At 35.3% G+C, this 24,465-nt stretch overlaps 1 protein-coding gene and 1 long non-coding RNA gene across 2 annotated transcripts in view; one reads left to right on the forward strand and one right to left on the reverse strand.

Moving 5' to 3' along the window:
• Positions 1–1,711: 1,711 nt before the first annotated feature.
• The window catches only part of GLRA3 (glycine receptor alpha 3), a 208,296-nt gene continuing 185,542 nt past the window's right edge, over positions 1,712–24,465 (reverse strand). Inside the window, exons 11-12 of the mRNA XM_054554734.2 lie at positions 8,337–8,412; positions 1,712–1,948 (exon numbers count right to left, since the gene is read on the reverse strand). Of these exons, the coding sequence (XP_054410709.1) occupies positions 8,395–8,412 (18 nt within the window). The 3' untranslated portion in view covers positions 1,712–1,948; positions 8,337–8,394. The remainder of the gene's footprint in view (positions 1,949–8,336; positions 8,413–24,465) is intronic.
• LOC129059147 (uncharacterized) lies at positions 15,941–23,446 on the forward strand. The gene is made up of 3 exons (XR_008524879.1): positions 15,941–16,035; positions 18,874–18,978; positions 22,295–23,446. It is a non-coding gene; the product is annotated as an uncharacterized LOC129059147 (long non-coding RNA).

A 24,465-nucleotide genomic window follows, 5' to 3' on the forward strand; every position in this document is an offset into this window, starting at 1 on the left:
CCAACTGTGAAAAATTCTTGATTCTTTCAATATAGTGATATAAGAAACAAACACAAACTAACTAAAGCAATTTAAGGGAAATTTATTAGCCTCAAACTAAAATGTGCAGAAGTAGATTCTCGCTGTCATCACAATTGTATTTGGTATTGATGGCTCCATTTCTTTCTAAATTCTTGAACAAATTGCCTCTAAGTTGCAAATTTGATAGCAGCCCACTTCTTACAAGCTAAGCAACTCTATTAGGATAGGAACTTCTTCCTACTTAAAGTTAAGCTTCCTCCCTGATTGGCCTTGCTTGGCTATGTGCTCATCCTCAAACTAATCACTGTTCCATTTCTTTCTAAATTCTTGAACAAATTCCCTCTAAGTTGCAAATTTGATAGCAGCCCACTTCTTACAAGCTAAGCAACTCTATTAGGATAGGAACTTCTTCCTACTTAAAGTTAAGCTTCCTCCCTGATTGGCCTTGCTTGGCTATGTGCTCATCCTCAAACTAATCACTGTTTAGGAGAAAGGACTCATAATTCTCTCTCTGTGTAGGTACAGTAGGCCCCTTGACCAAGTCTTTACCAAAATTTTCTAAGCACTGAGAACAAATAGTTCATGGATCCATGAGATGCAGCTGGATAGAGCAAAGCATACGAAATCCACTAAATTTGCTTAAAGACATCTTTCCTGACAAGCCCATTTTTTTTTATTCTGTATCTAAGCTCTTAGAAACTATTATGTCATGAATCCTGATTTGTAATTTATTAATTTATGCTTCCTGTACTAGAATATAAACTCCATGACGGAAGGGACACTGCTTTCCTTGTTTACTCTTGCATCTCCAGGATAGAGAGTGGTGTATGCTCTATGGGAGGAATTAAATAAATAAACTTCACTGAAAATATCAGGAATCCGTAATTGGGAAAAATAACAGTCTAGTTTGCACTAAGAGATGGTGATATTGAATATGATAACCTTAACTTCCTTTTGAAATGAGTTGACAAGAAAAAGTTGAAAATTGTCTTTTTGCTTCTCTTTTTTAAGAAGTCAGTTGCCAATTAGATCTACTTTCAGCCTGGAAGATCTATGACTCACCGTAAACTTGAATGAATGAAGTCTTTAGGCTGATTTTTATACATAATGTCAAAGTTCTCTTTTTTTGGTCATAGCTACACCTTGCCTTTTGTAAGTATTAATTATCAATACATTTTCATACATGTTGTTTATTTGGTTTAAATTCTATCTCTGCCATTTGGGAGGCCGAGGTGGGCCCGTCACTTGAGGTCAGGAGTTTGAGACCAGCCTTGCCAACATGGTGAAACTGTGACTATACTAAAAATACAAAAAATGGCTAGGCATGGTGGTGCACGCCTGTAATCCCAGCTACACAGGAGACTGAGGCAGAAGAAGCATTTGAACCTTGAGGTGGAGGTTGCAGTGAGCTGAGATTGTGCCACTACACTCTAGCCTGGGTAACACAGCAAGACTCTGTCTCAATAAACAAACAAACAAACAAATTCTATCTCTGCCGCTAACCTGCTATGTTATCTCAGGCATTTTTTTCCCTCATTTCCAGTGGGGTTGACTATTTCAGGCATTTTACTCAACTTCTCTAAAAGCTTTCATTTTCTTGTCTGTAAAAATGGAGTCTTAACCTCTACTCACATTGTATCATAAAGATTAAATGAAATAATGTATTTTGAAAAACCAGTACAATACTTTTCAATAGTAACAATTAAAAATGATCATTATGATTTTATTTGTTTCTAGCTTTTTGCTATAGAATATCTGTTTTGGGCAGAATGCATGCCAACCACAATAAAGGTGGCTGGATTTCCTTATCTGCCCTTCATATAAAGTTACCTTTGACACGTGCAGAGTAAATATAGTACCTTCCTGTGCCTTTAAGTTAGCAGTATTTTGCAGTTCCCTAAAGATCATATGGTAGAAGCCACAGTGACTAAGGAGAAAAGGAAAAAACAGGTTAGGGCCATTTTCTCAAAAGATGATAGTGCTAATGGCAGGCACCCAGGCTTCTTGAACTCACCTGCATTCACATTGTTAGTAAAGTAGCAGAAGGAAGGCATGCTAGGAGTTGAACTTCATGTTTTCCACTAACTAACCTAAAGTCAATCCTTCTAATTGTGTGGAGTCCTAATTGAGGAAAAGAGTCAGGCTGGCTCCTTTCCAAGAGAAAGCAAAGAAAAAAAGGAAGCAGATAAGCTGTAAGTCTGCCTTTTTTTCATGGTCCAAGGCACATAGCTCTCCTGTGCAAATAACTCACAATCTTCCTGCACCCAGTTATCACCAGATCCTCGGCTGATAAAAAATAAATGTTAGCTCACTGCAACCTTGGCATTATCAATACTGCAAAACCCTCATTAGCACACAGCACAAGCACCCTATTCCCCAGCCAGCCTTTATCTCTTTGCAGTCAGCTCCTCTCTTGCTAGTCTGCCTGTTGCTCCCTTGCAATATATCTTCTTATCTTCTCTAATAAATCTGCCTTCCTTTACCTACTACTGTTTTGGTAACTTATCACCTGCACCATTGGCCCAGATAGTCACCACTTACCTGCGACAAACTGGCTTGTAAAATAATTTCTAGGGTTATTATATACCGATATATTAGATAGGTTTATCATTAAAGATGGCAGTTTACCTTTGAAGTAGTATAAAATATGCCAAGCAAAAAAAAAAAAAAAAAAAAAAGGTAGAAATAAACGCAGGTATCTGAGCAGCAAGCATAGTCTGAGCTGTCCAGATCTATGTGACTGAAACTTTCCTTTCAGCAGGTCCACTCCTTCACCTGAGCCAGATGCTCTCTTACATTTTTGCTCCCAGTGTCATGGCCTTGATTTGTCCTTCTAGAACTTTCCATGTGAAAATATTCAAAGTACAGTGTGAGGGGAGCTCAAATAGTAGGGGAATGCAGGACCCCACTTTTGCAGGGAGAACTTCATGAGATGTCAAAGCCCAGTAAGGTGAAAGGTAGCTGGAACTAAAGGGCTAGAGGGAGGCAACTATCACTGAAAGCCTGCATTTAGAGACAGAGAATTGAAGGACAAAGGAGACACTTCATACAGGAGAGCTCTGGCTGGCAACTGGCAGGTGCCCTCTGGGATGAAGCTTCCAGAGGAAAGACCAGGCAGCAATCTTTGCTGTTCTGCAGCCTTCACTGGTGATACCCAGGCAGACAGGGTCGGGAGTGGACCTCCAGCAAACTCCAGCAGACTGGCAGCAGATGGGCCTGATTGTCAGAATGAAAACAAACAAGCAGAAAGAATAGCATGTCCACTCAAAGACCCCATCTGAAGGTCACCAACATCAAAGACCAAAGATAGGTAAATCCACAAAGATGGGGAGAAGCCAGCACAAAAAGGCTGAAAATTCCAAAAAACAGAACACCTTTGTCCTCCAAAGGATTACAACTCCTTGCCAGCAAGGGAACAAAACTAGACGAAAAATGAGTTTGATGAATTAACAGAACTCGGCTTCAGAAGGTGGGTAATAACAAACTCCTCTGAGCTAAAGGAACAGGTTCTAACCCAACGCAAGGAAGCTAAGAACCTTGAAAAAAGGTTAGACGAATTGCTAGCTAGAATAACCGTGTAGAGAAGAACATAAATGACCTGATGGAGCTGAAAAACACAGCATGAGAACTTCGTGAAGCATACACAAGTTTCAATAGCTGAATCGATCAAGTGGAAGAAAGGATATCAGTGATTGAAGATCAACTTAATGAAATAAAGAAAGAAGACAAGATTAGAGAAAAAAGACTAAAAAGGAATGAGCAAAGCCTCCAAGAAATATGGGACGATGTGAAAAGACCAAATCAACGTTTGATTGGTGTACCTGAAAGTGACGAGGAGAATGCAATCAAGTTGGAAAACACTCCTCAGGATATTATCCAGGAGAACTTCCTCAGCCTAGCAAGACAGGCCAACATTCAATTTCAGGAAATACAGGAGCACCACAAAGATACTCCTTGAGAAGAGCAACCCCAAAACACATAATCATCAGATTCACCAAGGTTGAAATGAAGGAAAAAATGTTAAGGGCAGCCAGAGAGAAAGGTTGGGTTACCCACAAAGGGAAGCCCATCAGACTAACAGCGGATCTCTCGGCAGAAATCCTACAAGCCAGAAGAGAGTGGGGACCAATATTCAACATTCTTAAAGAAAAGAATTTCAACCCAGAATTTCACATCCAGCCAAACTAAGCTTCTCCTTCATAAGTGAAGGAGAAATAAAATCCTTTACAGACAAGCAAATGCTGAGAGATTTTTGTCACCACCAGGCCTGCTTTACAAGAGCTCCTGAAGGAAGCACTAAACATGGAAAGGAACAACTGGTACTAGCCACTCAACATACCAAATTGTAAAGAACATCAACTCTATGAAGAAACTGCATCAACTAACAGGCAAAACAACCAGCTAGCATCATAATGACAGGATCAGATTCACATATAACAATGTTAACCTTAAATGTAAACTGGCTAAATGCCCCAATTAAAAGACACAGACTGGCAAATTGGATAAAGAGTCAAGACCCATTGGTGTACTATATTCAGGAGACCCATCTCATGTGTGAAGACACACATAGGCTCAAAATAAACAGATGGAGGAATATTTACCAAGCAAATGGAAAGTAAAAAAAAGCGGGAGTTGCAATCCTAATCTCTGATGAAACAGACTTTAAACCAACAAAGATCAAAGGAGACAAAGAAGGGCACGACATAATGGTAAAGGGATCAATGCAGCAAGAAGAGCTAGCTATCCCAAATATATATGCACCCAATACAGGAGCACCCAGATTCATAAATTAAGTTCATAGAGACCTACAAAGAGACTTAGACTCCCATACAATAATAGTGGGCGACTTTAACATCCCACTGTCAATATTAGACAGATCAAGACAGAAAATTAACAAGGATATTCAGGACTTGAACTCAGCTCTGGACCAAGCAGACCTAATAGACATCTACAGAACGCTCCACCCCAAATCAACAGAATATACATTCTTCTCAGCACCACATCGCACTTATTCTAAAATTGACCACGTAATTGGAAGTGAAACACTCCTCAGCAAATGCAAAAGAACAGAAATCCTAACAGTCTCTCAGACCGTAGTGCAATCAAAGTAGAACTCAGGATTAAGAAACTCACTCAAAACTGCACAACTACATGGAAACTGAACAACCTGCTCCTGAGTGACTACTGGGTAAATAACAAAATGAAGGCAGAAATAAAGATGTTCTTTGAAACCAATGAGAACGAAGACACAATGTACCACAATCTCTGGGACACATTTAAAACAGTGTGCAGAGGGAAATTTATAGCACTAAAAGCCCACAGGAGAAAGCAGGAAAGAACTAAAATGGACACCCTAACATCAAAATTAAAAGAACTACAGAAGCAACAGCAAACAAATTCAAAATCTAGCAGAAGACAAGAAATAAGGTCAGAGCAGAACTGAAGGAGATAGAGACATGAAAAACCCTTCAAAAAATCAATGAATCCAGGAGCTGGTTTTCTTAAAAGATCAACAAAATAGACTGCTAGCAAGACTAATAAGGAAGAAAAGAGAGAAGAATCAAATAGATGCAATAAAAAATGATATAGGTGACATCACCACTGATCCCACAGAAATACAAACTTCCATTAGAGAATACTATAAATACCTCTGTGCAAATAAACTAGAAAATATAGAAGAAATGAATAAATTCCTGGACACTACACCCTCCCAAGACTAAGCCAGGGAGAAGTGGAATCCCTGAATAAACCAATAACAAGTTTTGAGATTTAGGCAGTAATTAATAGCCTACCAACCAAAAAAAGTCCAGGACCAGACGGATTCACAGCCAAATTCTACCAGAGGTGCAAAGAGGAGCTGGTACCATTCCTTCTGAAACTATTCCAAAAAAATAGAAAAAGAGGGAATCCTCCCTAACTAATTTATGAGGCCAGCATCATTCTGATACCAAAACCTGGCAGAGACACAGCAAAAAAAGAAAATTCAGGCCAATAACCCTGATGAACCTTGATGCAAAAATCCTCAATAAAATACTGGCAAACCGAATCCAGCAGCACATCAAAAAGCTTATCCACTGTGATAAAATAAATTAAATTTTTAAAATTTAGAGATGGGGCTTGCTTTGTCACCTAGGCTGGAGTACAGTGGCACTTGGAATAATGCTAGGAACACACAAGGTACTCAATGAATATTTGTTTAATCAATGATTAAATCATAATCTTCTATGTTGGACACCAGGCATGTGTATGCATTTTTACATGTGTAAGGAATAATAAAAGGAGTGGAGTTTATTGTTTGTTTATTTTGGTTGTTTTTTTTATCACATATATATGTTAAAACTGAAATGGCCTATTGTTCATTGATGTGTTATGACTTCTATGAAAGAAAAGGTGCCCTACTTCAAAAAACAAGACAAAAAAAAATCCCAAAAGTAGCATAAGCTGTTATACTACCAAACATGCACATTTAATTTTAAGTATTGGAAACAAGCATATTTTGTAAGTTTTTTAAAGGTATACACCAGTTATTGTTTACATGAGACTTATTCAGATTGGTACAAAATGTTCCTAATTCAAATTTCAACCAGGATCACACTTAATTTTATAATCATGCGTCGGAATGCTTCAAGTAATGCGCCATGTCTTAATGACAACACAATGAGACTTAATGTTTCTTTTCATGAAACATCCGAGAGCAATAATTGTGTTGAAAGCTTTAAATTAATTTATGCCATTCATTATTTTTTTTTCTGAAATTTTAGTCCCTTTGTGCCAAGCATGTCATCTTTAGTTGACTGTAGCATGTTGTTTTCATGTAAGCTTTTATTTTCTCATTCAACGTCCTATGCACTTAGAATTTTCCATCATTTCCTTGTTCTGTCCCTTCTGATTCTGGACATTATTTCTAAGCAGATACATGAAACATATCACTCACAGAATTCTTGGTTTTAACCATATCATGGGTTACATAGCAAGAAAGGTCAAGGAGATTAGGAACAAATTAAAGTTTAGAAAACTTAGATTATAAACTTTATAAATACATGCAACCATAAATTAACCTGTAACTAAGTAATAAGGAGGCTTAATTAATAGGATTTTTATTAGATTTGCTTTCTTGGATTTCATATTGATAGGAAAAGTAAATTAAGCATTTATATTTACTACTTGTATACTCCTGTATATCCATAATCACACAGTAAAAATTGTGCCTATATTGTCTTTTGTCATTTAAATTCTCATTTTCCAAAACATAACAATTTTACCAAGTTCTTAAAAATGTCCAATAGTAGGAATTTATATTCCAATGGCTGAGATTATTTTCATAATTTTCTCTTATCTTTATAATAAACCTTTATCACCCGAATTAATCCAAGTGTGCCTTTGTTTCTTACAGTCCAAATCTAACTAATAAAAATGCAGTCTGGTTTTATTTCATTTTAACAGACACCATTTTTTTTTTTTTACAAAAATAGGTTCTTACATAATATTCAGTTTTTAAAAATCAAGTAAAAATACCCATTCTCCAAGCATATAGGTTGATAGAATTTCAACTATGTCATGTTTATAGAGTACTTGCTTAGTAAATTACATAATAATTAATTTTAATCCATGACAATTATATGCTACTGCCTTAGAATGGCCATACCAAGTAGCAGTGGATATATTTACATCATGGACAATGTCTAGTACTTTCCCTGGATCAAATAAATATGTTTTAAAATAGTTGAATATGCTATAATATTTTGACCAATTATACAATTACGACTCAAAAAGCATCTGAGGAGTGTAATGACTGGGTTATTTTCATATTACAGAAGTAAAAACACATGAGATACACAGTATCTCAGATTGTCCTCTTATCGACTAAATGGCCCTGTATAATAAGAAAAACAGGAGAGAACATAATTCTCAAAAATATGAGGAGAGCTGGCTGCAGTTGCATGTGCCTGTGATCTCAGCTACTCTGAAAGCTGAGGTGGGAGAATCACTTCAGCCCGGGAGTTTGAGGCTGCAGTGCACTGTGACCCTGCCTGTGAGCCTGGGAATGGCCACTGTGCTCCAGCCTGGGCAACAGAGTGAGACCCTGTCTCCAAAAGAAAAAAAAAAAAAAAGAAACTGAGATTCGAATATCATTGAGGATTGTTTCTTTTGAACACTTTATATCTATATTCAATTTTTTAAAAATTTATTTTCTGAGATGAATGTCGAGTTACATCAAGTTTGGAGTCGCCATTTTTAGAATCTTGTTAACAGAATTGATTGACCATTTTAGCCCAAACAGTTGAACCATGATTGCTTGTAGATGGTGTTTTTACCTATTTATTCTTGCCCAGAAGAGTGCTCTGCACCATGAGGTCCCAACAATTCTTCTAATCATTGTATTTCTAAATGCTGTGACAAGAATGAACAAGAGCTGTTATGTTCATGCAACAGAACATTATCCTACCATAAAAAAGAAATAAAATAGTGATATAAGCTGCAACAAGGATGAACTTTAAAAACATTATGCTAAGTGAAACAAGCCATACACAAAAGGCCATGTATTACACGAGTTCATTCAAATGAAATGTTCAGAAATAGATAGATCAGTGGTTACCAATGGGTAAGGGAAGGATGGGAGGGAATGGGGAATGACTGGAAATGCATATGAGGTTTCTTTTTAGGGTGATGAAATATTTTGGACTTAGATAGTCATGATGTTTATGTAACTCTGTGAATATACAAAGACCCAATGAATCGTACATAAAAAAAGTGGCATCTGCATTGTACCTCAATAAAAGTGTTATAAAAGTTATTTAGAGCTATGTTTTCATTTCTTGACTATTAAGCATTGATTGATTCAATATGTGTCTCTTTTTTGCAATTTATTAAGTGTATTTTTTTGTGACAATCATAGTATTAAAGTGGTTTGAATTGGAAACCCTTTAATCAGGCTATAATTGAAATAGTACTCTAGGAATAATGCTGGTGACAGTTTTGAGTTAAGATAATCTGTTTCAATAGATGTTATTGAAGATGTGATGTATGGCAAATAATTTATTTATGTGAATGAGCAAAATAAAATAGAAGCGCTATATTTAAGTAAACATAGGAAGAGTTTTTTTTACTATTATTATACTTTAAGTTCTGGGATACATGTGCAGAACGTGCAGGTTTGTTACATAAGTATACAAGTGCCATGATGGTTTGCTGCACCCGTCAACCTGTCATCTACATTAGGTATTTCTCCTAATGCTATCCCTCCCCCAGCCCCCTACCCCCTGACAGGCCCCGGTGTGTGATGTTCCCCTCCCTGTGTCCATGTGTTCTCATTGTTAAACTCCCACCTATGAGTGAGAACATGCGGTGTTTGGTTTTCTGTTCCTGTGTTAGTTTGCTGAGAATGATGGTTTCCAGCTTCATCCATGTCCCTGTAATGGACATTAACTCATCCTTTCTATGGCTGCATAGTATTCCATGGTGTATATGTGCCACATTTTCTTTATCCAGTCTATCACTGATGGGCATTTAGGTTGGTTCCAAGTCTTTGCTATTGTGAACAGTGCTGCAATAAACATACGTGTGCCTGTGTCTTTATAGTAGAATGATTTATAATCCTTTGGGTATATAACCAGTAATGGGATGACTGTGTCAAATGGTATTTCTGGTTCTAGATCCTTGAGGAATTGCCACACTTTCTTCCACAATGGTTGAACTAATTTACACTCCCAGCAACAGTGTAAAAGCATTCCTATTTCTCCACATCCTCTCCAGCGTCTGTTGTTTCCTTTTTAATGACTACCATTCTAACTGGCATGAGGTGGTATCTCATTGTGGTTTTGATTTACATTTCTCCAATGACCAATGATGAGATTTTTTTCATATGTTTGTTGGCTGCATAAATGTCTTCCTTTGAGAAATGTCTGTTCATATCCATTGCCCACTTTTTGATGGGGTTGTTTATTTCTTGGAAATTTGTTTAAGTTCCTTGTAGATTCTGGATATTAGCCCTTTGTCAGATGGATAGCTTACCAAAATTTTCTCAACATGTAAAGAGTTTCAATAGGCCAATGTATGCCACAGCGGAACTTAATTTGTGTTTCCTGTCTTCGGGAATACCAACTTTACACTCTGCAACTGGGTCTATTGAAGAATACTCATAATTACAAGAACAGATTAGCACAGAGACACGGGCAACCCCTGACATTTGCCACTAGTTCCATAAGTTTTAAACCAATTCCGTTTTATTTTGGTGACACAACTGATAAATAAAGTCCTCCTAAATGGACATTTCATCCCTCTTACAGCTACCCTTGTGGTTGAACTATTTATAAACTATTCCTTTACATGCAAGTGGTTGCATCTTACTATTAACAATTATGTTGTTTATTATTTAGTGTACTTTAGGGTTTTCCCCCTTTCCCAAAAGAAACCATTTTTTAATCAATTTTTCTTAGACAGGAGAAGTAAACTTCTTCCTATTTTATACAATTCCTCTCTAGGTAGCTTCCAAACGAATGCCATTCTTACAGTCTTCTTAAAGTTTTCTTACACACAGATTGCATGCTATCTTTATACTATTTCTGTATGAGATTTCTCTTATCTTGGCCACAGCTAATGAAACCAGGAGTGGTTATCTAAACGAAACTAAGTCAACTTATAAAGTGGCTAAAAGATTGAGAGGTAGCCTAGATGCAAAACTCTGCCCAATAGAGGGAGGCTATATTGGAATGTGGCCAAAGCAATTAAATTCTTGTTTTTGGAGGGTCTGACTAGGGGATCTACTGAGGAGGTTAGCATTTGGTGGTGAGAGAAGAAGCTGAAAGTGACTGTAGAGAAACTACAAGTCAGGTGAAGACTTTCTCCTACTCCTCTCAGTAGCTGCAGAGTAGTTGCAGTAGTTGCAGAGTAGGAAGTAGTGTATGCTTGCTCTCAGGGTCTAATCAGGTAGTTAATTATTGCTAGTGTTTTGGTGTATATTTTAAATGACTTTCCAGTATCTAGAAATACTGGCTTTCCCATGCTTCAATCACTATTATTTACACAAATACTTTCCAAGTGCCTACAGGCCAAGTGCATATTCCAAATCAGGATACATTAATGAACAGTAGTGCACTTACCTTCCTGGAGTTTATATCCCAATGGCCAAGATTATTTTCATCATTTTCTCTGTATCTTAGTAATTAACTTTTATTACCTGAATTAATCCAAGTGAGCATTTGTTCCTTGTAGTCTGAGTTTAACAAATAAAAATGTGATTTGTTTATTTCATTTTAACAGGCATTCTTGTATGTGTGTCTTTTACAAATATTGATTCATTGAATTTTCATGACAATTTTTAAAAGCATCTACATTTTAATAAGGGGAAATAAAGGCAAAAAGAGGTTTAAAAATTGCCTAAAGTAGATGCTGCTAGTAGTACTACCTATTATTAGTAGATGGTGCAACCAGCCTTTTTAATTTAGGTAGTTTGGCTCCAACAATCTCTTAATCACTTTTCTATGCTACCTTTTAAAACAATTTTGGTAGAATTCCCTTTGTGTTCTCAGTAATTACATTCATATGGATATGATTTTATAATCCAGTACTCATCTTTTGTCTCCTAATTTCATTTTTCTTGAGGATAGGTGTCCTGTTCAGTCTTTAATATACATCATCACAACTATCTACAGCTAGAGGACTACAAATACTATAGGATGATGAGGTGATAATATTATTGGTTACCTTGTCACCAGTTACATCAACAGGTACTAACTGTTCTTTGAAATCTTTCTAAAACCATCAATCAGTGTAGAAGCACATATTATCATATACAGTGACATCATGGTGAATCACAGTGATTTCCAAAGGGATATGTGCATATTAACATATCTTTTATATGCCATAAGTTCTGAATCATAGGGGTGAATTGATATAACACAGTTAGCCTCCAGATACTACAGTAATTCTTCTGAAAGATGACTTACATTGTTATATAATATCATTGAGAAAGTTTTCAATGTCATTCTCACCTTTGCTATGTGTAAATCTCCATTGGTTTGGATACACTTTTTTTTTTTTCATTTTCTTTATGTTGTTTTACTATGTAAAATTGTGTGAAAAGGTTGAAAACATGTGGATACTTGAAACCCGTATGCAACATTTGGTTGACCTCATTCTGCCTCCTCAATGTATAAAAGTGTGACGAACACCAAATACAACGTATTATATTCACACTCATTACTGACAAACATATTTGAATATGATTTATCTTCCCATTTGTGTTTCAATGACTGAATCTTGATGTAATTTGCCAAGATCCCAGAATCTACCGCAGATGTTTTTAATATTTACCCACTAGCCCCACTGGGACAATTACTGTTAAAATTCAAAGTTGCACATATTCTATTGTAATTCATTAGTGTAAAAGGATTAAAATGTTCAAAATGTTGCAGGTGGCTTTCAAAGTTATCCCCTGAAGTGTGAACTCGTTACCAAGGAAACATATTGCAAATGTTAGTAAATCTCTCACTGACTTGCTTTTTACACGTCCCCGTGGTTGGCGTGTATGCTGAGCCCATTTAGCACAGTGCTGCTGGCAGCTTCCATTCCTGTTATGTTTATAAATACATCCGAGCCTCACAAAAAAACTAGGCAGAATTGCTTGGAGAAAATTCTTCTGGTTTTCTTTTGAGTGAGAGAGCAAAAAATCAGAGGATCACATTGATTCGAAATGGTTTTGCCAGCTTAAAAAATCTGGCGTGATAAAGTTGGAGGGAATTTGGGGGAACACCAAACAGTAAAACAAACTCAGCAATTGTCATGATAATAATATTTAGACTAAATCATAATAAATCATCTGGATTGATAATAATATTTAGACTAAATCATAATAAATCATCTGGATAATTGCAAATTTGAGTGGTGATAATTTTGGGAACATGTGATTAACATATTAGAGATCAGAGCTAAAATTTGCCTTGTAATAATAACACTTTCTGGGACAAATAAAAGATCATTTTGTATTTTTAAATAATGTTTTTAACCACATGAAATGTACTATAAAAAAATTGTGGTTATATTGTCATTCAGATTCTTTTTTACTCTCAACTTCCCGACTTCAAGGCATGCGTAAGTCCATAAATTCTGAATGTGAGAGATGTGTGGTGCATTGTAATGCATTATTGTATCTGTTTTGAAAGGTAATGTAACTCCCTGTAATGTGGAAGGACACAGGCACAAGACAAAGTAATAAGCCATAAATAGAATTGATACTTATATCCAGTCAGAATATTTATATTTAATTTTCTTAAGAAAATGATTAAATAATCTAGGCTATAGTCACCCTGACAATCCATTGTGTGTCTCAATTTCCACTATAACCAACATTTGATAACTGGCTATATTTCATTGATTCATTTATTAGATGACTACATACTACTGATTACTTACTAGATAAGTGCTTGAGGTTTCAAAAATAAATGATAAATGGTCCTTACTCTAAGGATTGCAGTTTTAGTGGTGGCATGTATACAGGGCAATTACAGTCATGAGGTATTAGAGATATGAATTAGAACGTGTGTAAGTCTTCTATTGATCTTGATCCTCATCACTAAACTTTAACTTACCCCATTAATGGAAAGACTGTAAAAACTATCCATCTTGTTGTATGAGGAACAGCTTACTCATGGTTTCAAGCATGGAGTCACATTCACTATGACTGGGTAAAGGTCTCCGTGACTGAATCAGGCTAATACTAGGCAAGAGGCTATGATTTCCAGCATTTCTAAGAAAGGAAATTCCATACCATTTTGGCCTCAAGCACTCTTTTTTCACTTCTGTTTTTTGTTTTTGTTTTTATTCCTCACTAGAGATGACTATAGAAAACTAACATGACTTCTAGGTAACTGGACTACTATGAATCCACCCCCAAGGTTTAGAATGCTTTTCAATGCACCGATTGTGTAATTTAATGTGGTATTGTTCTTCCCCTCACAGGTGTCCCTCTGGTTCTACTGAACATACTGAGCAGGGACCTTGAACCTAATTAGTCTCCTAAATTTTAAAACCTGTGATGACCTAGGGCAAGCATAAATTTGGAAGAAGCAAAGACAATATATTTATCTTGAAATATTTCAATTAAACTTCTGACTTGTTGACTTTATTGTAAGAGTTTGTTTTTATTTATTTATTTTTTTGAGACAGAGTCTCACTTCATCTCCCAGGCTGGAGTGTGGTGGTGCAATCTTGGCTCACTGCAACTTTCACCTCCTGGGTTCAAGGGTTCAAGTGATTCTTGTGCCTCTGGCTCCCAAGTAGCTGGGACTACAGGACTGCGCCACTACACCCAGCTAATTTTTGTATTTTTTGTAGAGACAAGATTTCACCATGTTGGCCAGGCTGGTCTTGAGCTTCTGACCTCAAGTGGTCCACCCGCTTCTGCTTCTCAAGGTGCTGGGATTACAGATGTGAGTCACTGTGCCTGGTCTATTGTAATAGTTTCTAACTTGTCAGAAAGAGTCACACAAAAATTACTTTATTCATTGAAAACCCTTCTGATTGTTTCAACCATGTCTATCATTTGATTTATGTGTTTGTTTTTCAGGTTTTGAAAATGACTGCTAAAGAGTTTATGGGCTGCAACATTTTAAGTAAATTTTATTATTAATGAATACACAGAAATTGAAAGTAAACTCATGGTTTCAACTTTCATACCAAACCTCAAGTAAGCAATAAAAATATCATAAATTTATTAAACAATAAACATGTACTTAGGAAAAAACAAAGGGGAATAATTTAGAGCAAAGAGGCACCCAAATTAACTTTTTAAAAATTGTTATGTATTTATTTATGTATTATATTTATTTAATTAGAGACGGGGTTTGTCATGTTGCCCAAGGTGCTCTTGAACTCCAGGGCTCACTCCATCCGCCTGCCTCAGTCTTACTAATTGTTAGGATTGCAGGCGTGAACCACTGTGCTGGCCAAATTAACTTTTAAAGGCTAGCCTAGTTCAAATAATTTCATGTTCCTTTTCTTTTTCCAAAATGTGCTTTTCCATATTACAATTCTAGAAGACTTAGCATGGTTTTTAGGGATGCCAATTCCTATGTTTTTAGATTATTCTGAAATTGGAGGGTCATATTATTTATATTTTGTCTTCCTAAATTATAATTTTACTATGTGTGTAAGATGTTGATTTACAGTATATTTTATTTTTCTTCAGGAAGACATAAAGGAGAGATGAATCAAGGAATCTTATCCAAATGCTTTTCAAAATTAGTTTCATGCATGAGATAAAAGTTTTTAATGTCTAATTCAAATATTTATATTTTCACTATTAAGTAGAAATTGATATTAAGAATGAAATTTAGCCATATGTTGAAAGCCAGAAAGTAACAGTCAAAGAACACATCTAAATTAACAAATATTTGCTTTGTGGTTTAAACATTGCAATTAAGACACTACTGTTACTTTGAAGGTATAGATTTTAAGTCACACGTTGAAATAAGGCAAAGAACATGACATATAATTAACTAAAACGTGGCCATCTTGACAACAGATTTTGATATTCCATAGATTCTATCTCTTATATATGTGATACCATGGTGCTAAATCTTTATACTATTAATGGCTGGTTAACTCAATCAAATAAACCAGTTCTTTTAGTATTTGAAGGTAGAGGTTTCTTATATGCTATAATAATGGAGAACTAAGCAAGAATTCTCTTTGTCTCTTCATCTTCTTTTTGCATGTAAAGTTGTGTCTACATTTAGCATATCCAACATTTTGGCATTCAGTCAACTGTGTGGAAGAGTACATTGACTTCAAATGAAGCACAGAGAAGTGGAACAGGAACTTCATGTTAGGGATCTAAATGCTGATGAGACCCTTGCACATGCTTTCTTGACTTTGAAATTAATATATATACTCATCAGTACCCTGTCTTTCTATTTCTTAACTTAGCTCAAGAGAGCAGCATGGTTCCCAGTGATGGTTAAACATTTCCACCAAGAATCCTTAGCGAAATTGGAAAGTAATTGGAAGATAAAACAGGTATCTATGGCATATTCTCCTCTGTAACACTGAAATTTTTTTCTGTTTCTGTTTCAGATTTTATATTCATTCTAATTTTACATTTTTAGTATGTATTTCTTTCAAACTTCATAGTAAAATTGTCTCCACAGGAAGATATTAGCATTTATCTCACAGTTTCTAAACCCTCTTACTACAATTTGAAGATCAAGAACAGAGACTGATGGAGAGTGTAGTTCTGGCTTCAACAGTGACTAGGATCAGCAGCGCTGAGCAAAATTGCCTTATATGCTTAGGCTCCATTTCATTGCAAATAAGGGTTTTGAGAAGGCTCTGCCACAAAACTGTTTAATGAAGCTGTTAAAGTATAAGGTTTATATTGACTTGTTGTATTAAAAAAGTTTAAAACACCCTTTTATGCCAAAATCTTGCCCCCAATCATTAATGAAATTAGTCTCATGGTTTTTTTTGAATGACATTTACAATTCCCAAACCAATGAGAGGGAGCCCTCTTGTGGTTTAGGCATAGAGTGGCTTATGTTCTATCTGCATTTACAAGATACAAGAATGTATAATCTTTGAAATATGTAACAACCTTAGGTAACTACTGAATATGATCTAAAATTTACAGGAAATTTAAAAATTACAATTTTGGATATGTATAATTGTTCTTTAAACAATTCAGGGGAGTTTTTGAAACTAAAAGTATGCAGCACATAGTATGTTGCTGTCTGTAATTATATTCTTACCTAGTAAAAACCTTTCAGAATATACTTGGTTAGTAGTTGTAATGATCAGTAAAGATATCAAAGTGGTTCAGGTCACCTCACTTAGGAAGTAGAGGACAAAATAATGACATTAAAATAGATAACTGCGTATTAAATACCTTTTACACTCTTTAATTGTATTTCTGAGTGATAAGCATCAAACATTTTGATCACTTAGGAATTTACCATGCTTATAACAGCAGGTGAACTTGCTATATTTTGTTGCTTAAGAATACAATATATAACACATATTAAAAGGTAAAAAATTAAGTAAAAAATTTATGAAGCTAAGGTTAATTTATTATTAAAGAAATTTCAAAAATTAAACTTAGTGTAGCCTAAGTGTACAGCCTTTAAAAACTCTACAGTATTGTGGCTGGGCGTGGTGGCTCATGCCTGTAATCCTAGCACATTAGGAGGCCAAAGCAGATGGATCACCTGAGCTCAGGAGTTCAAGACCAGCCTGGCCAATGTGGTGAAATCACGTCTCTACTAAAAAATGCAAAAATTAGCTGGGCATGGTCGTGGGCGCCTGTAATCTCAGCTACTCAGAAGGTTGAGGCACGGAGAATTGCTTGAACCCGGGAGGCAGAGGTTGCAGTGATCTGAGATCACGCCACTGTACTCTAGCCTGGGCTACAAAGCAAAACTCCATCTCAAAAAAAGAAAAAAAGGTCAACAGTAGTGTAATAATATCCTAGGACTTCATACTCACTCACCACTCACTCAGGGCAACTTCCAGTGTGCAGGCTCCTTTCAAGTTAAATGCCCTATACAGGGGTACTGCATTTTACTTTTTATTCCATATTTTTATTGTACTTTTTTAATGCTTATATATGTTTAGAAACACAAATACTTACCATCGTATTACAGTTGTCTGCAGTATTCAGTATAGTAACATGCTGTATAGGTTTGTAGCCTAGAAGCAACAGACTATCCCATGTAGTCTAGCCTAGATGTAGTCGTCTATCCCATGTAGGTATATAGAAATACACCCTATGGTGTTTGCACAATGACAAATCATCTAATGATATATTTCTTAGAACATATTCCTGTCATTAAGCAACTCATGACTTATACTAGCACATTAATATTACTTTTTAAAGTTTCTTTTTAGAAATGAAATTATATTATCCATTAGGTGAATAAGTCATATGAACATAACTTCCCTAGTTGTATCTTTGATGACTTGAAATACCATCTTTTTTAATTTACCCCAGCATTTTCATTTATGTTCACAGATAATATAAAAAAGATATTTCAAATATAACCAATTCACAACAGTAAATGTATTCTAATATATTTGATTTAAAGTAAATTGCAAATAACATACCATGTCCATTAGTTTCTCGTATTCTTTTTCATTCGAGAAGGAAAAAACACAAATTAATCACCTAAGTTGGAAAGATACTTCAATCTACTATACGCAATGCATCAATATAAGTTCCATCACTTTAGAAAAGACTGAGTCTTGCTTAGAGATTATTGATTACCCAGGAGAAGTACTAACCTAAAGTGAAAATAAAAGAAAACTCTTGTCTATGACACACGGTTCCTGCAGATTATTTCCTGTTTTGCTTTGCTCCTGAAAGTGGAGGAAGCTTTTCTGTTTGTTACCCATTGAAGTTTTCATGGCCTAATAATGTGGAGACCCAAAAAATTTGCTGAGATAAACAGGAGAACAAAGGAAGCACCCAGCTTCAATTCTGGTATTTATCAAGTACAATGTGATACAGTAAAGCAGTGTTTCTTATAAAGGATCTAATAATTTATTATCAATCTTCTTTAACTTTCTGGCAATTAAAAATAAATTTGTGCTTTTGGATTTCCTATTATCTGTCAAATAGCTTGGCAATTTGAATAAATTTATTGTTTTCAATTTATATTTCGTTCCCATTTTCTTTGATTAGCCACTTAGGAAATTCAATGTTATACCTGTAAGCTTGATCTTACACAGAATAAGTATTTCAAACAAGGTTAATCTGTAGGAATTTGCTTTTTGGGGAGGGAGAAGTTATTTAAATAAGACTCTATAAACATAATTATTTCTGTAACAGATCATTTAGAAGAGTTATTTTTTTCCCCCAGAAAGAAAAGGAACCTGACATCAAAATAGTGATTTTATAACGGCCTAAGAACAGAGACCAGTTTGGAAGATCAAGAGCCATTAGGTTACAGAACTGCGAGTGAATGTCACGTGAGTTTTAACTAGTATTCGTTCATTGTTTGAAGAACAAGTGTTCAGACAATTCATTCCTCATGTCACAGAATCGACTATAGATGATGATACGATTCTCTCCTGGACCATGCTCTGGTCATACTCCTCTGAGATCCCTTTTTGATTAGTCCCCAACTTGGGATCTGTTCTTGGCCTAGTTAGTTCAATTAGGCAAGAATTCTGCTGGTTCAGTTTAACGAAAATCCTTTATCTTTGATATCTAATCAAATTTCTTATCCCCCCACGTTCAGTATCTCATCACTCTGCCTGCATTCAGCAAGAATTTTGCTAAGTCAGTTTAGCCAGAATCCCTTCGAGGTTTCCTCTCTAGTAATTTTCCACTCACTGACCATCACTTATCCAAAATCCCCACTTACTCAGGTATTCAGAATGCAGCCCAGTTCTATACTGAGGTCTCTCTGTCCCCAGTGCAATAGTTCCTGAATAAAATTTGCCTTCACTGCTTTAACTTATGTCCAGCTCTGATTTTCTTTCACAGTGCCAGCTTCTGTTCACAACCCAGCTTCCAGTTAACAGTTTGCCCAAGTGAATTTTTAAATACTGTCAGAGCAGTACAATGTTGGATAAAGAGCATCAACAGAGATAACCTGATAAGACAACACATGGGGTCAAATATACAAATATAAAGAAACATAAAAACAAACTAAATATTTATAGTATAGTTCAGTAAATATGGTCTCATTCAATTTAGGATTCAAATGAATGTGTAATTAAAAATGCAAATTACAGAAAATTACAAAGAAGGAATATATTTAGAAAATCAGTTTATCAAGGCAGAAAGCAACTGTCAGCAAGAGTATATTGAAATAAACTATGTAGAGAAAAATAACCAATGTAGTGATATGGAAAATGATGAATATCATGAGAGTAATGAAAATATTTTAAACGATAGTAGTACAAATTGACTTAATAAATCATAGTTTACAATAAGCTTCTTTCCATTCTTAGTGTGGTCACATTACATTTATTCCTATACATTTTGTTTAGGGATCTATTACCTATAGATATCACTAGCACTTGTACTTACAGATGACCTGACCTGATTCTATGGCAGTATTTCAGTACAGAGTTTTTGCTGATGTCATGATATGAACCATCTAAGCAATTAGTGAAGGTCAGCTTATGGAAGAAAATCATTATGCTGATTTAGCAAGGAATTTTCAATCTAAGTTTTTTTCCTGTACTTTGTGCCAGTCAATATATAAAAGTGTCAGACTGTTACATATAAATTATAGATACTTTAAAAATGATAGACTAATTATCACATACCAAATTGTAATATTTTCTTAAATTTCTTGGCCGGGCATGGTGGCTCATGCATCTAATCCCAGTATTTTGGGAGGCCGAGGTGGGCGGATCATGAGGTCAGGAGATCGAGACCATCCTGGCTAACACGGTGAAACCCCATTTCTACCAAAAATACAAAAAATTAGCCGGGAGTGGTGGCAGGCGCCTGTAGTCCCAGCTACTCAGGAGGCTGAGGCAGGAGAATCACTTGAACCCGGGAGGTGGAGGTTGCAGTGAGCTGAGATCGCACCACTACACTCCAGCCTGGGCGACAGAGCAAGACTCCATCTCAAAAAAAAAAAAAAAAAAATTTCTTGTTTACTAATATTCTATCACTAAACTCCAGTCTAACTCTGTGGAGGAAAAAAGAAAGATGAAATTATAGATTTAAAAAAACATCAGTATTCCATTTTGAAATAGTCTGTATGGGTAAGTGAAGTGAAAGTGTTTTATTCAATAAACAGATTTTAAGAAGTCTTTCAAACAAACAAACAAAAACTGCAAATACACTAATGCCAAGTCATTTTTCTAGTTAGTAACACTTCTCTCATTCTATCCTTAGTTGAAAAGTTCCATTCACCATCCTTCTCATTGTGCTTTCCCTATAATGAAATGCATATATTAAGACTTCTCTGAATGATATATCACTGACTTTGTAATCCTAGATGTAATAGTTTCCATGAGAACAGGAATGTAGCATGACTTTCGTCAGGAAGACAACATGATTCTTTGGTAAAATCTGGTCTTTAAAAAAAATTAGACAAAAGAGGTATCCATATTCTCGAAAAGTGTTCATTTTTATTGTTTTGGATCAAATTATCTATAGTTACATGATAAATACTTTATGCTGTTCACAGGTTAATGACTCTGATAGAGAGTCTGTTAGTTGCAAAATTGAACTAAATATAATATAATGAAAAACAAGTTGATGAAATCGTGCATAAATTTTTAAATATATTTTCAGTATAATTTCCTGGAAAAATATGACAGCATCTGGACAAGGAAGACAGACTTAGACATAAGACTCAAGAAGACAGAAAAATAATTTACACCATAAAAACCATAAAATAGCAATAGTTCTTTTGGTAGTCCTTTAAACAACTTGACTCACTAATAATGAAGTCACTGTATATCATATAAAGATGGTACATGGAAAATATATGGCACATTTTTTGTTCTGTTTTTCATAGCATATCATATTATATCTGTAGAATGTCAGGGTACTTCACTCTATTTCCCCCCCATATTATCATTTATCATACATTAAAATACAAATTTAAGTAATGACCATTGAATAATTCATAGAGAAAAAAGTGAAGAAGTGCAAAATTATTCAAGCATATTCAAGTACAATTTTACATCTGAATCCTTTCCTGGCATTTAAGTCACAGCTCCCTAGTATTAACCAGCCAGGCTAGATACTGTGTATGTGAGCGGGGTTGCCCAAAGGCACCATTGCTAAAACCACCCCAGAGAAAAAGCAGCTATTAAAATAAAACAACTTAATCCATTGTACTTTTGTTAGAGCTTTACTCTAAAAATACATTATATGATTAATATGGTTTGCTGCTAGTTTTTTTAAATTCATATTACTTTGTAGAGTTTTATATAATATCTTCATATCTGAAATAAATTTAAAAATATTTAATTTAAATTTATTGCTAAGTTATAGGAAGACATTAACAGTTACTGAAAATAATATACCTAGAAATTTTCATCAATTTCTATTTATCTATGTAGATAATTAATTTTATATTTCATTATTTTATAAGCCTGAAAATATCTCATCATTGTTTAACACTTACAATGCTCTCATGAATGGTTTAAATAAGAATAAAGTTAGTTATAGGGGTTGATTGAACTTAAACACAGACAGCAGAAATGCGAAAATATATGCTGGTTGTCTTATGGGAGGGGAATAAACTTACTTGGTATTTTAGGAAGTAAAAGTCATTTCTTGATGAAGATTAACATTTTTATCATCTAGAGTTATGTCACAATGGAACAGAAGACTGCCCTCAGAGTAATGAGCTACCTGTTGCTATCTGGGTGCTCGAAGAATGTGGATAATGTAATGGTGAAGATTCTGACATTGGGAGGAAAGCTGAATTGAAACACATCAAAGGTTTATTTTAAATTCTTTTTTTGTCTGTCTGTTTGTTTGTGAGACAGAGTCTCACTCTGTCACTCAGTCTGGAGTGCAGTGGTGCGATCTTGGCTCACTGCAACCTCCGTCTCCTGGGCTCAAGCCGTTCTTCCACCTCAGCCTCCCTTGAGTAGCTGGGATTACAGGCACCCGCCATCATGCCTGGCTAATTTTTGTATTTTTAGTAGAGACGGGGTTTTATCATGTGGGCCAGGCTGGTGTCTTAACTCCTGACCTCAAGTGATTTGACCGCCTCGGCCTCCCAAAGTGCTGGGATTACAGGCGTGAGCCGCCGGGCCGGGCCTATTTTGAATTCTAAGAATATAAATGAAAGACAACTAAAATTAGTTACTTGAAGAAAGAAAAAAATGATAAAACTTAAAAAGTGTTAAATTGATCCTTATTAAGAGAATAAGCTTGTGTAAGTTCACACAAATTCTCTCACTTCTGGAATTTTTTCAATCATCCAGAATTTCAGATCTTATTCCAAAGATACTAAATTTAGCACTTGGGACAGTGCCAGGCACACATAAGGTACTCGATGAATATTTGTTTAATCAATGATTAAATCATAATCTTCTATGTTGGACACCAAGCATATGTATGTATTTTTAAAATGTGTAAGGAATTCCAATACATAGCCAGGGTTCAAAATCTCTTTTTAAAAATAATACTCCATCACCTTAAATGTCTCCTCTTTGTTCATGTGTTACAAACAAAAAGTACTGAGAAAACCACCTGTTAAGACACTACAAAGTCATCCAATATTACTAGCTGTCTTTTGAAAAAGCTTTTTGACAATTATTTAGCTGTTCTTCAAAAATGGTTCAAATAGTGTTTTAGAATTCAATTGTTAAGGGTTAAAGACTTGATCCAGTTAGCTTTGTTTATGTGTTTTTGAGGCAAAAGATTGTTGCATAATTAAGAGCGGGCCAAATCAAATGACTGCATGGTTCATATTTTCCACCAGCAATCAGTTAATATTGCAAAACATATCACAGGATTATGAACCTTTGTCTAGGAAAATTGACTGTTTGTATTTTTAATCTGAAGGAATTCATCTCATTACCAATATGTGTGTGTGTGTGTGTGTGTGTGTGTGTGTGTGAGAGAGAGAGAGAGAGAGAGGGAAAGGGAAGAGATGAAGGCATTATTAAGATGTAAAATGTAGACCAAAAAAACAGGTAAGTGGGTCCTAGCTACTAACTTGGGATTATATCTCTTGGCCTCATATCTGGAAGAAGCTTCCCCAGGATATTTTTCCCTGCCCTAGTTCCGTTTAAATTGTAGAGAGTTATATTTTACACATGGCCTATAAGTATCTTTGTTATGGAAGAATATGCATCACTTTACTTTTTAAGTAATTGGAGTACCAGGTGTCTCCCTATGGAAGTTCACTTTTTAATATCAGTATGTTTGTAAAGAGGAGTAGGGGCTGAGATAAAAGTTTAATTTTAAAGTTAATTAAATTAATGCCATTTACAGTGTACACTGCTTATTTATTCATGTAAGGTTTATATAACAATGAAAAAAATGCAGTGGCTATATTTACCACTGTAGCACACAAATAAGAAAATAAAAACCAATGTATCTGCTGAGGAAGATGTCTCTTATACAGGTACAAGATGCAGTGGGTATTATGGGTATTTTATTTGCAAGAGGGAATCTGTGTGAACATATACACTATGTCGTCTAATATAGTGTATTAACACCCGATTGTCTTATATTTGGAATGGCTTGCTTTTCTTTGCTAGTTCAATATTAACTAGATGAAAAATACAGGTCGTATATGCTGATAAATTTGGGGAGTTTATGCTATTATGTATGTTGCAAAGAGTGTGGAATCACTTTTGGAGTAGAAGATATCATGACCTCAAGGATTGTTAATGATATCTGTCTAAGGATCATTAGATACATTTTTGTTCTCAGAGTTTTGTTCTTAGAGTGTTCTAAATTTTTAGGGGACACCTGTGAATCACGGCGCTGTCAGTTTCCTTCTTTTCCATTTACAA

The sequence above is a fragment of the Pongo abelii genome, chromosome 3 (assembly GCF_028885655.2).
Source record: "Pongo abelii isolate AG06213 chromosome 3, NHGRI_mPonAbe1-v2.0_pri, whole genome shotgun sequence".
Taxonomy (NCBI): domain Eukaryota; kingdom Metazoa; phylum Chordata; class Mammalia; order Primates; family Hominidae; genus Pongo; species Pongo abelii.